General features: G+C 39.4%; 1 protein-coding gene across 1 annotated transcript in view; it reads left to right on the top strand.

Annotated features, from left to right (window-relative positions):
• The window catches only part of LOC128657650 (gamma-aminobutyric acid receptor subunit rho-1-like), a 76,775-nt gene extending 61,549 nt beyond the window's left edge, over window positions 1-15,226 (top strand). The window contains exons 9-11 of the mRNA XM_053712036.1: window positions 1,175-1,327; window positions 3,473-3,675; window positions 14,939-15,226. Coding sequence (XP_053568011.1) covers window positions 1,175-1,327; window positions 3,473-3,675; window positions 14,939-15,226 — 644 coding nt within the window. The remainder of the gene's footprint in view (window positions 1-1,174; window positions 1,328-3,472; window positions 3,676-14,938) is intronic.
• Window positions 15,227-16,585: the final 1,359 nt, after the last annotated feature.

Genomic DNA, 16,585 nt, shown 5'->3' with positions numbered 1-16,585 from the left:
TTGTTACAGAAGGCATTTGAGAGCACATATGTCATTTCTGGGGCATTTGAAGCCATATTTTTAAATAATATTTGGATATCTCCATATTACAATACAATCAGTTCTTTGCTCATACATTATAGAGTGACATTCCCATTTTTTTTGTTATTATTTATATTTATAAGATGGAAGAATTAAAGAAGTGTAATAGAGAATCTGAAGTTAAGAGTAGATGGAAAAAGAGTGGTACAATAAAGATGTGGGTATTTGTTTTATTTTACCATATAACTGATGTATGAAGTTGTCCACCCCATATTTACAATAGATGGTAGGAAGCTGTATAATTATTAAACTATGTTAACATTTAGAGATTAGGGCCTCCATGTACAAAGCAGTGGAAGCTGCTCCAGAGCCCTTGTGGGGCAGGTTCATTAGACCGCTGCCTCTGAAGTGGCAAAGAGAAATCACAGAGAGCTCGCTCGCTCTCAGTGATTGGTGGTCGTGCTAGTAAAGGGACGCAATACACACTCAGTGGAGTGTGTAATGCTGCATACAGGCCAGCAGATGAACAGATCCGCTGCACGTATCAAGTTGAGAAGCTGTCCACAACACCTTATAATACATGGGGCCATTGACTACAGCTCAAATTTTCATTTGTAGTTTTTGAAATTTCAATAAATATAATTAAATACATAGTAAAGTCTATATTAAACGTTCATGAATCAGATGAAGCATGTGATTTCAAACAACTTTTCAATGTACTTATATTATTAGATTTGCTTTGTCTTCTCTGTATCCTTTGTTGAGGAGCATACCTAGGTAACTTAATGAGCTGCTAAAAGTCCACTGTGGGGATCAAACTGCTAATTGGTGGCTACATATATATGCCTCTTGTCATTGGCTCATTAGATGAGTTCAGCTAGTTCACAGTGCATTGCTGCTTCTAAACCTACTCTTCAACAAAGGGTACCAATAAAATGAAGCAAATTATAATAACAGAAAATGTCATTTTAACTTTACTGTCCTTTTAAAGACAAAAAAAATCTGTAATTGAACATGTATTACTGCCAAACAGGTTATCTGTCCTGCACATCATTATGGATTGTAGACATGGATGTACCAAAATGTATTTAATATTACATTGTGTAATCACTTGATAAGCACAACATGATTAAGCCATTTTTCTTTCATACAGGATGGTACAATCGCCTCTATATTAACTTCACCTTACGACGCCACATCTTCTTCTTTCTTCTTCAAACCTACTTCCCAGCAACTCTGATGGTAATGTTGTCCTGGGTATCATTCTGGATAGATCGCAGAGCTGTCCCTGCAAGAGTCCCTTTAGGTATAAAAACTGTTGATTTTACAACTTTTCTCAGATAAGTTTGATTTAATTTTTTTCTAGATCTTGAGAAGAAAAATAATAATAATGAAAACTATTTATAGGTGTAATCATGTTATCAAGGGACAAACTAGAGATATATTAAGATAATAAAACAACAAATATAAAATAGCAATGAGTTTACTTTTGTCATAAAAATCTAATTAAAGGGACAGTCTAATCAAAATTATGATTCAGATAGGGCATGCCATTTTCATGATTCCAATAGGGCATGCAATTTTACACAACTTTTTAATTTACTTTTATCATCAAATTTGCTTTGTTCTATGGTTATTCTTAGTTGAAAGCTAAACCTAGGTAGGCTAATATCTTAATTTATAAGCCCTTTAAGGCCTCCTCTTGTCTGAATGCATTTCACAGTTTTTCACAGCTAGAGGGCATTAGTTCATGTGTAACATATAGATAACATTGTGCTCACACATGTGGAGTAACCTAGTAGTCAGCACTGATTGGCTAAATTGCAAGTCTGTCAAAAGAACTGAAATAAGGGGCAGTATGCAGAGGCTTAGATAAAAAGTGTATTAATGTAACTGTGTTGGTTATGCAAAACTGGGGAATGGGTAATAAAGGGATTATCTATCTTTTTAAACAATAACATTTCTGGAGTAGACTTTCCCTTTATATATATCACTGTTAGTTCCAAATGCAGCAGCACTATTTAAGAATGTATCAGCACTATTTAAGAATGCCTACTAACATAATAAACTATATGGCCAAAAGTATGTGGAAACCCCTACTAATTATTAATTTCAGCCATACCAATTGCTAACAGGCGCATAAAATATAGCACATAGCCATGAAATCTCCATAGACAAACATGGGCAGTACTGGTCATACTGAAGAACTCAGTGACTTTAAAAGTGGCACTTTCATAGGATGTCACCTTAGTACAAGTCAGTACAACCAACCCTTGCTACTCACAAGCCTCCAAATCATCAAACACCCATGTTTGATTGCACTTTGGGGTTTAAACCAAGTATAGATAGTGCACTTGCCCAATGCAAGAGATCATATGCATGGGTCACCTCCAAGCAGGAACTACTTGTTTCTGACTCATCCTCCATTACTCAGCAGTTGATTGTATCATACGCGCTGTATTTTCATAGATCTGGAAAATCTGGCCTCTTTATGAGTACTGAGGACTGCAATTGGGAAACCATAGTGTAAATCTTAAATAGAAATAGAAAAACTTTAACATATATGAGTAAAATATGCAATCTGGTTTTTGTTCTAAACTAAATGTATTTTTCAGATGAATCTTAAATATATTAATTTATTGGAACATATTGCAATAGTTTTGTCTTTCCTTTTACATTTTCTATGCCTTTGTTTCATTACATTATAATTTATTTCTAATTTACATGCCTAGCCTCATACAGAATATGTTATATACTTTTTACTATCTATTATTGTCATAATGTTACACAATTATTTGCTTGTTAGCCTCTCCATTACATCTTTCTCTTGCTGAACACTTATTCTTTGTCACACTCTTGCACACAGACTAGTTTATACCCAGTAGTTTTTTTTCCAATAAAACACTTAAAGGGACAGTCTTTAGTCATCTTAAAGTCTTTCCTTAGATTAAGCAGCAAATAGCCTCCTGCATATTTTCTATATCATGCAGCAGGAATAGTAAAAAAGTTATTTTAAAATTATTATTGTTTCTAGCCACTTTGAAATGGCTGCCAAGCTCTGTCCACTGATGACATCGCAATCTGGGCTGCATATGGCGTCCAATCAGAAAAGGCTCACTAGTTGGATTCAACAGACTGTAAATGCCTAGATGCAGCCCAGATCGCGATGTCATCAATGGGCGGAGCTTGCCAGCCATTTCAGTGTGGCCACAAAAAAATATTCATTTTCGAATAGCTTTTTTACCATTCCTGCTGCATGGCATATAAAAGGTGCAGGAGGCTATTTGCAGCTTAATCTAAGGTAAGACTTTAAGATGACTAATGTGTAGAATGTCCCTTTAAAGGAACATATTAGTGCAGTAATAAAATCCTTCGTATGAAGTTCTATGAAGCAAACATACCACCAGATCAATGTGTAAAAAATTTAAAATACTTTTCAATCCTTTGCCAGGTATAACGACCGTGCTGACCATGTCAACAATCATAACAGGAGTAAATGCCTCTATGCCACGCGTTTCGTACATTAAAGCTGTAGACATTTACCTCTGGGTCAGTTTTGTGTTTGTCTTCTTATCGGTGTTAGAATACGCAGCAGTGAATTACCTGACCACAGTGCAAGAGAGGAAGGAGAGAAAGCTGAGAGAAAAGTTAAAGGTAAAATAAATATTACTTATAGAGGCAAACCATAGAAAACAAATTGTGTTGCACTATAGACACTGTAATGAATATGATTCATACTTGGGACCTTCAGTAAAGCTGTAAGAGAGAGTAAAGTTTTTTTATTTGAATTGGCACATAGTTTGGGTATTAGAAATTGCACTTAGATTTAAATACTCGCTGGGACTGTAAGCTGCAACTGCAAAAATCTATAAGGTCTGCAAAGATCCATAGTGGCATTCAAGAAAAGAAAATGGTTCACAGAAAACTGTGGATGTCACTTATTAGAGTTATCTATATTTTTTTTAATGCAAATTAGAGAAAAATACAGTATTATAGTATTCAACAAAATGTGAGCTGTAACCATCTTCACTTTGTATTGAGTGTATCTCAGTGAATTTGAATACATCTTCTAAAATAAACATTTCAATTTTGTGTTCTCTGCTATGTCTTGCAGTATCTGTGAAGGGGCTGCACAAAAAGCATTCCTGTGGCGTGTCTGAATTTTTCTCACAGTTTTAAACAGAAATGAAACCCAAACAATGTATTTTGTGATTTAGACAGAGGAGCCTATTTATGAAGGTGCGAGTGGACATGATCCGATATTGCGGATCATGTCCGCTGCACATCGATAAATGCCGACAGCATACGCTCTCGCCATTTATCATTGCACCAGCAGTTCAGGTGAACTGCTGGGGCAATGCCGCCCCCTGCAGATTTGCGGGTGTCAATCAACCCGATCGTATTCGATCTGGTTGATTTCTGTCCGCCGCCTCAGAGCAGGCGGACAGGTTATGAAGGCTCGCCGGAACCACGGGGCATCATATGGAGCTTGATAAATATGCCCCAGAGCATACAATTTTAAAAAATGTTTCCACTTTACTTCTATTATCAAATTTGTAGTGTTCCCATGGTATTCTTTGTTGAAGAGATACCTAGGTAGGTATCTAGAGCACTACATGGCAGGAAATAGTGCTTACATCTAGTGCTCTTGCAAATGGATAACATTCTTGCAAAACTGCTACTGTATAGTGCTCTAGACACCTGCATGTTCCTAAGCTTACGTCTCTGCTTTTCAACAAAAGATACAAAGAGAATGAAGAAAAATTGATCATAGAAATACATTAAATAGTTGTTAAAAAATTGCATGCTCTGTCTGAATCATAAAAGAAGAAGAAAAAAATGGTTTCCATGTCCCTTTAAGTATTTTCATTATGCTCTTTGCCATTGCTGGATTAATAACTCAATCTAACAATTTCTATACTTATAAGGTTGTCTGGACATTTGAAACAAACAAATTAAACTCTAACAAACAATAAATAGAAATTATTATACATATTACATTCTATGGGGAACAGCAGGGTGGTCAACATTTTCTAATTCCATTTAATGAGGACTGAGGTTTATGAGCTGTTAGTTCACAGATCCAGCAAAGTTTAAAAGAACCTAACTGTGAATGGCATGATGGGGCTGTAAAGCCATTTATAATATTGTGTGTTAAAAGAGGCAGCTTTAGCCCTTTCTTTAATGCCAATATTATAATACAGAACCTTGTGCTTACACATGTGCTGATTGGTGCATTGTGCATGGGGCATACATTCCAATCAGTTCCCATCTAAGGTCATAGGTACATGTCAAGATATCAAAGAGAGTTTAAAGGGTAAAGAGGTATAAAAGTGATTCATGGTGAGATAGAACATGCAACTTAAGAGACTTTTCAATCTACTTTGATCTATTATCAAACTGACTTTGTTCTCTTGGTATCCTGTGTTAAAAAAAAACATGCCTAGGTAGGCTCATGAGCAGCAATGCACTACTGGGAGCTAGCTGGAGACTGGTGGGTACGCACATATTTCTCTTGTTATTGGCTTACTAGGTCCAAGTAGTGCATTACTGCTCTAGAGCTGAATAACTGTATGTATCTGTTGTGGGTAAAGTCACATACTCCCCTCTCTCACCATAGACTCCTATACACCACACTCCCCTCTCTCACCATAGACTCCTATGCACCATACTCCCCTCTCTCACCATAGACTCCTATATACTATACTCCCCTCTCTTACTATAGACTCCTTTACACCATACTTCCCTCTCTCACCATAGACTCCTATATACCATACTCCCCTCTCTCACCATAGACTCCTATACACCATACTCCCCTCTCTCACCATAGACTCCTATACACCATACTCCCCTCTCTCACCATAGACTCCTATACACCATACTCCCCTCTCTCATCATAGACTCCTATACACCATACTCCCCTCTCTCACCATAGACTCCTATACACCATACTCCCCTCTCTCACCATAGACTCCTATACACCATACTCCCCTCTCTCACCATAGACTCCTATACACCATACTCCCCTCTCTCACCATAGACTCCTATACACCATACTCCCCTCTCTCACCATAGACTCCTATACACCATACTTCCCTCTCTCACCATAGACTCTTATACACCATACTCCCCTCTCTCACCATAGACTCCTATACACCATACTCCCCTCTCTCACCATAGACTCCTATACACCATACTCCCCTCTCTCACCATAGACTCCTATACACCATACTCCCCTCTCTCACCATAGACTCCTATACACCATGCTCCCCTCTCTCACCATAGACTCCTATACACCATACTCCCCTCTCTCACCATAGACTCCTCTCTTGGATGTATTGGTAGAGGTGTTTGCAGCAGAAATAGTAAGGTTCTTATGCCACTTCACAGATCATTAGTTAGGCCTCTTCTTGAGTATTGTGTGCAGTTCTGGAGGCAATATCTTCAGAAGGATATTAACAAACTTGGATCCGTGCAAAGGAGGGCTACCAAAATGGTACATGGTCTAAAAAATAAAAATTACCAGGATAGGCTCAATGACCTAAATATGTATAGCTTAGAGGAGAGAAGGGAAAGAGGTGCTATGATAGCAACTTTCAAGTACGTTAAGGGGCTTAGTAAAACTGAGGCTGTGGGTATTTTACATAAAATGGAAAATTCAAGAACAAGGGGTCATGATCTCAAGCTGAATGGTAGTAGATTTAGGAGTACTTTGAGGAAGCACTTCTTTACAGAAAGAGTGATTGATTTATGGAATAAACTTCCTCAAGATGTAGTAATGATAAACACTGTGGGGGACTTTAAAAATGCCTGGGACAAGCATAAGGATATCCTATAAACTAGATGAGTTTATACTTTTAGGTAATATCGGGCAGACTTGCTGGGCCTATGGCTCTTATCTCCTGTCAATATGTATGTTTCTATGTTTCTCTCACCATAGACTCCTATATACCATACTCCCCTCTCTCACCATAGACTACTATACACCATACTCCCCTCTCTCACCATAGACTCCTATATACCACACTCCCCTCTCTCACCATAGACTCTTATACACCATACTCCCCTTTCTCACTATAGACTCCTACATACCACACTCCCCTCTCTCACCATAGACTCTTATACACCATACTCCCCTCTCTCACTATAGACTCCTATATACCACACTCCCCTCTCTCAACATAGACTCTTATACACCATACTCCCCTCTCTCACTATAGACTCCTATATACCACACTCCCCTCTCTCACCATAGACTCTTATACACCATACTCCCCTCTCTTACTATAGACTCCTATATACCACACTCCCCTCTCTCACCATAGACTCTTATACACCATGCTCCCCTCTCTCACTATAGACTCCTATATACCACACTCCCCTCTCTCAACATAGACTTTTATACACCATACTCCCCTCTCTCACCATAGACTCCTATATACCACACTCTCCTCTCTCACCATAGACTCTTATACACCATACTCCCCTCTCTCACTATAGACTCCTATGCACCATACTCCCCTCTCTCACTATAGACTCCTATGCACCATACTCCCCTCTCTCACTATAGACTCCTATATACCACACTCCCCTCTCTCACTATAGACTCAAATATAGCCTACTCCCCTCTCTCACTATAGACTCAAATATACCATACTCCCCTCTCTCACTATAGACTCCTATGCACCATACTCCCCTCTCTCACTATAGACTCCTACACACCATACTCCCCTCTCTCACCATAGACTACTATACACCATACTCCCCTCTCTCACCATAGACTCTTATACACCATACTCCCCTCTCTCACCATAGACTCCTATATACCACACTCCCCTCTCTCACCATAGACTCTTATACACCATACTCCCCTCTCTCACTATAGACTCCTATATACCACACTCCCCTCTCTCACCATAGACTCTTATACACCATACTCCCCTCTCTCACTATAGACTCCTATATACCACACTCCCCTCTCTCACCATAGACTCTTATACACCATACTCCCCTCTCTCACTATAGACTCCTATATACCACACTCCCCTCTCTCACCATAGACTCTTATACACCATACTCCCCTCTCTCACTATAGACTCCTATATACCACACTCCCCTCTCTCAACATAGACTCTTATACACCATACTCCCCTCTCTCACCATAGACTCCTATATACCACACTCTCCTCTCTCACCATAGACTCTTATACACCATACTCCCCTCTCTCACTATAGACTCCTATGCACCATACTCCCCTCTCTCACTATAGACTCCTATGCACCATACTCCCCTCTCTCACTATAGACTTCTATATACCACATGCCCCTCTCTCACTATAGACTCAAATATACCATACTCCCCTCTCTCACTATAGACTCCTATGCACCATACTCCCCTCTCTCACTATAGACTCCTATACACCATACTCCTCTCTCTCACCATAGACCCCTATACACCATACTCCCCTCTCTCACCATAGACTCCTATACACCATACTTCCCTCTCTCACCATAGACTCCTATACACCATACTCCCCTCTCTCACCATAGACTCCTATACACCATACTCCCCTCTCTCACCATAGACTCCTATACACCATACCTATACACCATACTCCCCTCTCTTGGATGTATTGGTAGAGGTATTTTTCAGCAGAAATAGTAAGGTTCTTATGCCACTTCACAGATCATTAGTTAGGCCTCATCTTGAGTATTGTGTGCAGTTCCCTCTCTCACCATAGACTCCTATATACCACACTCCCCTCTCTCACCATAGACTCTTATACACCATACTCCCCTTTCTCACTATAGACTCCTACATACCACACTCCCCTCTCTCACCATAGACTCTTATACACCATACTCCCCTCTCTCACTATAGACTCCTATATACCACACTCCCCTCTCTCAACATAGACTCTTATACACCATACTCCCCTCTCTCACTATAGACTCCTATATACCACACTCCCCTCTCTCACCATAGATTCTTATACACCATACTCCCCTCTCTCACCATAGACTCCTATATACCACACTCTCCTCTCTCACCATAGACTCCTATACACCATACTCCCCTCTCTCACTATAGACTCCTATGCACCATACTCCCCTCTCTCACTATAGACTCTTATACACCATACTCCCCTCTCTCACCATAGACTCCTATATACCACACTCTCCTCTCTCACCATAGACTCTTATACACCATACTCCCCTCTCTCACTATAGACTCCTATGCACCATACACCCCTCTCTCACTATAGACTCCTATATACCACACTCCCCTCTCTCACTATAGACTCAAATATACCATACTCCCCTCTCTCACTATAGACTCAAATATACCATACTCCCCTCTCTCACTATAGACTCCTATGCACCATACTCCCCTCTCTCACTATAGACTCCTATACACCATACTCCCCTCTCTCACCATAGACTCCTATATACCATACTCCCCTCTCTCACAATAGACTCCTATGCACCATACTCCCCTCTCTCACCATAGACTCTTATACACCATACTCCCCTCTCTCACTATAGACTCCTATATGCCACACTCCCCTCTCTCACCATAGACTCTTATACACCATACTCCCCTCTCTCACTATAGACTCCTATATACCACACTCCCCTTTCTCACCATAGATTCTTATACACCATACTCCCCTCTCTCACCATAGACTCCTATATACCACACTCTCCTCTCTCACCATAGACTCCTATACACCATACTCCCCTCTCTCACTATAGACTCCTATGCACCATACTCCCCTCTCTCACTATAGACTCTTATACACCATACTCCCCTCTCTCACCATAGACTCCTATATACCACACTCTCCTCTCTCACCATAGACCCCTATGCACCATACTCCCCTCTCTCACTATAGACTCCTATGCACCATACACCCCTCTCTCACTATAGACTCCTATATACCACACTCCCCTCTCTCACTATAGACTCAAATATACCATACTCCCCTCTCTCACTATAGACTCAAATATACCATACTTCCCTCTCTCACTATAGACTCCTATGCACCATACTCCCCTCTCTCACTATAGACTCCTATACACCATACTCCCCTCTCTCACCATAGACTCCTATATACCATACTCCCCTCTCTCACAATAGACTCCTATGCACCATACTCCCCTCTCTCACCATAGACTCCTATATACCATAATCCCCTCTCTCACTATAGACTCCTATGCATCATACTCCCCTCTCTCACCATAGACTCCTATATACCATACTCCCCTCTCTCACTATAGACTCCTATGCATCATACTCCCCTCTCTCCCCATAGACTCCTATATATCATACTCCCCTCTCTCACTATAGACCCCTATGCACCATACTCCCCTCTCTTACCATAGACTCCTATATACCACACTCTCCTCTCTCACCATAGACTCTTATACACCATACTCCCCTCTCTCACTATAGACTCCTATGCACCATACTCCCGTCTCTCACTATAGACTCCTATGCACCATACTCCCCTCTCTCACTATAGACTTCTATATACCACACTCCCCTCTCTCACTATAGACTCAAATATACCATACTCCCCTCTCTCACTATAGACTCCTATGCACCATACTTCCCTCTCTCACTATAGACTCCTATACACCATACTCCTCTCTCTCACCATAGACCCCTATACACCATACTCCCCTCTCTCACCATAGACTCCTATACACCATACTTCCCTCTCTCACCATAGACTCCTATACACCATACTCCCCTCTCTCACCATAGACTCCTATACACCATACTCCCCTCTCTCACCATAGACTCCTATACACCATACCTATACACCATACTCCCCTCTCTTGGATGTATTGGTAGAGGTATTTTTCAGCAGAAATAGTAAGGTTCTTATGCCACTTCACAGATCATTAGTTAGGCCTCATCTTGAGTATTGTGTGCAGTTCCCTCTCTCACCATAGACTCCTATATACCACACTCCCTCTCTCACCATAGACTCTTATACACCATACTCCCCTTTCTCACTATAGACTCCTACATACCACACTCCCCTCTCTCACCATAGACTCTTATACACCATACTCCCCTCTCTCACTATAGACTCCTATATACCACACTCCCCTCTCTCAACATAGACTCTTATACACCATACTCCCCTCTCTCACTATAGACTCCTATATACCACACTCCCCTCTCTCACCATAGATTCTTATACACCATACTCCCCTCTCTCACCATAGACTCCTATATACCACACTCTCCTCTCTCACCATAGACTCCTATACACCATACTCCCCTCTCTCACTATAGACTCCTATGCACCATACTCCCCTCTCTCACTATAGACTCTTATACACCATACTCCCCTCTCTCACCATAGACTCCTATATACCACACTCTCCTCTCTCACCATAGACTCTTATACACCATACTCCCCTCTCTCACTATAGACTCCTATGCACCATACACCCCTCTCTCACTATAGACTCCTATATACCACACTCCCCTCTCTCACTATAGACTCAAATATACCATACTCCCCTCTCTCACTATAGACTCAAATATACCATACTCCCCTCTCTCACTATAGACTCAAATATACCATACTCCCCTCTCTCACTATAGACTCCTATGCACCATACTCCCCTCTCTCACTATAGACTCCTATACACCATACTCCCCTCTCTCACCATAGACTCCTATATACCATACTCCCCTCTCTCACAATAGACTCCTATGCACCATACTCCCCTCTCTCACCATAGACTCCTATATACCATAATCCCCTCTCTCACTATAGACTCCTATGCATCATACTCCCCTCTCTCACCATAGACTCCTATATACCATACTCCCCTCTCTCACTATAGACTCCTATGGATCATACTCCCCTCTCTCACCATAGACTCCTATATATCATACTCCCCTCTCTCACTATAGACCCCTATGCATCATACTCCCCTCTCTCACTATAGACTCCTATGCACCATACTCCCCTCTCTCACTATAGACTCCTATGTACCATACTCCCCTCTCTCACCATAGACTCCTATATACCATAATCACCTCTCTTACTATAGACTCCTATGCATCATACTCTCCTCTCTCACCATAGACTCCTATATACCATACTCCCCTCTCTCACTATAGACTCCTATGCATCGTACTCCCCTCTCTCACCATAGACTCCTATATACCATACTCCCCTCTCTCACTATAGACTCCTATGCACCATACTCCCCTCTCTCACTATAGACTCCTATGCACCATACTCCCCTCTCTCACTGTAGACTCCTATATACCACACTCCCCTCTCTCACGATAGACTCAAATATACCATACTCCCCTCTCTCACTATAGACTCAAATATACCATACTCCCCTCTCTCACTATAGACTCCTATACAGCATTCTCCCCTCTCTTACTATAGACACCTATACACCATACTCCCCTCTCTCACCATAGACTCCTATACACCATTCTCCCCTCTCTCACAATAGACTCCTATGCACCATACTCCCCTCTCTCACTATAGACTCCTATGCACCATACTCCCCTCTCTCACTATAGACTCCTATATACCACACTCCCCTCTCTCACTATAGACTCAAATATACCATACTCCCCTGTCTCACTATAGACTCAAATATACCATACGCCCCTCTCTCACTATAGACTCCTATGCACCATACTCCCCTCTCTCACTATAGACTCCTATACACCATACTCCCCTCTCTCACAATAGACTCTTATGCACCATACTCCCCTCTCTCACCATAGACTCCTATATACCATACTCCCCTCTATCACTATAGACTCCTATGCATCATATTCCCCTCTCTCACCATAGACTCCTATATACCATACTCCCCTCTCTCACTATAGACTCCTATGTACCATACTCCCCTCCCTCACTATAGACTCCTATATACCACACTCCCCTCTATCACTATAGATAGAGCCCAATGTAAGATCATAAATCCCCTCAGACGGATCAAGTCACTGCATCAAACATCTATACGATGCACTGTAATTCCCCCATCTTCGCTATCTTTTTTGCCTCTGCCTGGGGTTTTCAATGGGGGCACAGCCCCCCATGTATACCTCATTCCACAAGGTTTACTTGCGGCGGATGCCAGAGGATCAGTGGGGCAAAAATAAAAATATATAGTGTAGATGGGGGAATTACAGTACATCCGGGTTTAGCCACAACCGGATTACAGTACATCGTGCTTTAACCACAGCCGCTTGGGTAATCCTAGCATTACCCGGATTTCTGACTTTACCCGTAACATAACACATTACTTAGCATGGATTAATTAGTTATAAGCATGCAATAGCGCAAAAATAAAACGCTCTAGCATATTACATCATTTTCTTTTAAGACTTTTCTTTAAATCTGTTTAGAGATTAACTTAAGTATTCCCTTGAGGTTTCTATATTATCATTGTATGTATTTTCATTAATATTAGGGCAAATCCCAGTTATTTTTAGCTTAAAATAGACTGTTAATACATGTAAAAGCAATATATTTTAATTTCTAATATTCCACAGGTTGCTGCTATTTTAAAGCCTTACCAAAAACGTAAATTGGTATTAAAATCAAGCATTAACTAAATACCTGTTACAAAGTGTAAGCAAATGCAATTAAATCATTCATGTAGCCGGTTAGCGCTTCACATAGTAACATTCATAAAGCACTACAGAGCCCTGTCTGTAACAGAAATTACATTCATTTTCTAACGGTACCGTTATTAGAATTTACTGCCAATAGAGAGTGTACAAATTTAGTACCTATTACTTTATGTGTTTAGCAATATTACTAAAGGTCATGGCTTTCATGATCTAGGTAGAACCTACAATTTGAATCAACTTTCCAGTTTACTTCTATTATCAATCGGTATATATATATATGCAGCCACCAATCAGCAGCTAGAACCTAGGTTCTTTGCTGCACCTGAGCTTTCCTAGATAAACCCTTCAGCAAAGGATAACAAGAGAAGGAAGCAAATTAAATAATAGAAGTCAATTGGAAAGTTGTTTAAAATTGTATGCTCTGTCTGAATCATGAGTTTGAGTTTCATGTCCCTTTATTGTAGATGTGAAAAATAAAATAATTGATGCTTAAAAGGAATCACGTTTTTTTCATTATTCAGACAGAGCAACAACCTTCTCATTTTCTTCTATTGTCATATTGTCTTTGTTCTCCTGGTATCTTTTGTTGAAAAGCAGGGACCTCAGCTCAGGAGTGTGCACGTGTCTGGGGGCACTATATGGCAGCAGTTTTGTAAGAATGTTATATATTTTTTAAAGCATTATATGGCAGCACTATTTTCTGCCATGTAGTTCTCCGGACACATACCTAGGTATCTCTTCAATAATGAACAGCATGGGAATGAAGCAAATTTGACAAAAGAAGTAAATTGGAAACCTTTTTAAAATGATACGCTCTGTCTGAATCACAAAAGAAAATGTTGGGGTTTCATATCCCTTTAACTATATCACTTAAGGACATACATTAAAGGGACATTAAACCCCAAAAAATGATTTAATGATTCAGATAGAGAATACAATTTTAAACAACTTTCCAATTTACTTCTATTGTTTCATTCTTTAGATATCTTATGTTGAATAAATAGCAATGCACATGGGTGAGTAATTCACACAAGGCATCTATTTGCAGTCACCAATTAGCAGCTACTGAGCCTATTTAGATATGCTTTTCAGCAAAGGATACAAAGAGATTGAAGCAAATTAGACAATAGAAGTAAATTGAATGCTCTTTCTAAATCATGAATGAAAAAATGTGGGTTTCATGTCCCTTTAATGTAGCCATGACAAATAAAATAATAGATTTATTTTGTACAGAACAAAATTAATTTATTTAATTGCAGAAATGACAATCTACTTTTACAGATTCCTTGTACCTGCGGTGTGCCACAAACCCGACCAATGATGGATAGCAGCTATAGTGACGGTGAGGTAAATAATCTGGGTCACTTTGTATCTGAAAATGGCGACAAAGAAGACAGGATTATGACACAGCTGGCACTCAGCTCTGAGAGAAATTCAAATAGAAGAAAGAGTCAGCGGTCATATGTCAGCATGAGAATCGACACTCACGCTATTGACAAATACTCAAGATCAATATTTCCAGCAGCATATATTCTATTTAACCTCATATACTGGTCTATTTTCTCATAAAATAAACCAGAGACAGTTCCTGTGACTGGACTGAAATGATGTATATTGTTTCACATCAAGTATATGAAATCAAAACTCACTTTTATGCTGCTTAATTGCACAAATCTTTTTTTTTATCCCTTTACATAAATAATTCATGTGTGACCTTGTTTGTTTCTTTCCTTTTCATACTGTACCTTTTTTGTAAAATGTATTTTTATAGGTTTAAGCCAATAATTAGGACTTTAGAATAATTCAACTATGTGTATAGTGGACATTTTAATTTATTATACAGAATTATTGAACAAAAACCTGCTGTGTGGATTATATCATTCCCTTTATCAAGGGATAATATGTTTCTTTGTTGACAATTTGTCAGCAGATAATCATGCTGTAAATCTGTATTTCACCAAAGCTATTTTAATTTTCCATAGGAAATATTTGACTTTGTACAAAATATTGGAATTATTATTTTTTTTTTTAAATCAGAATTACATTGTATTTCATGAAGAAAAAAAGTATCACAATATTTGAAGAATTGTCTCCAAATCTAGCTCTTTTTCCACCATGGATTAAAGTCTCTGCCTACAGCAGATATCTCTGTATTTACATTTTGTTGTCTGCCAAACTGGCCCTCGTAAGATCGAGGCTGAAAGGGATATAAAACCGACTGTTTCATTGTTGCAATAAAAAAAAAGCAGTAAGCAGTGGGTTATACTTAATATAAAACATTGTAACATGTATAATTCATCATTTTAAAAGGATTTTGACTTTTATTTCTTATTTTTTAACTTCATTTGTGAAAGGGGCAATTACTTCCTGTTACAGCCCTACAATGGGGTAGGATCTCTACAGGAAGGAAGAGTAGCAGTTTTTCCTATGAAGTGTCGCTAGCTGCCATCAGTTTATTACCCTTGTTCAAAAATCATGTGACAATAGAATCTAAAATATGTAATGTCTGCTCTGTTATGTAGCTGTAGGCAGTTGGTTGCACTGAGAATTTATAAGCCAATAAGACCATTTAGGTCTAGATTAGGAGTGGCATGCTAACTGTTGTGCATGAGCGATAAGGGGTATATTGCGGCTCTTTGCGCTCATTGGTTTTAAGAGTTAAAAGTAAACATGTTCGCTTAAGCACAATTTAATTTAACGTGCATCGGGTTAGCTCATCTTCAGATCTCTGGTTAACTGTTACGTACGGGCAAATGTTCTAAATATTTTTAAACAGATTTTCCTATATATGTCTATACATATCTATGCCTATATATAATTTTATATATATATATATATATATATATATATATAAACATCAGATATATATATAGAAATATATATTTAAGAATAAATAGAACATATTCTGCTATGTGAAGAACATTGGAA

Source organism: Bombina bombina, chromosome 4 (genome assembly GCF_027579735.1).
Source record: "Bombina bombina isolate aBomBom1 chromosome 4, aBomBom1.pri, whole genome shotgun sequence".
Classification (NCBI taxonomy): domain Eukaryota; kingdom Metazoa; phylum Chordata; class Amphibia; order Anura; family Bombinatoridae; genus Bombina; species Bombina bombina.
Note: the sequence above shows the minus strand (reverse complement) of the source record. Positions and strands in the feature narration are given on the sequence as shown.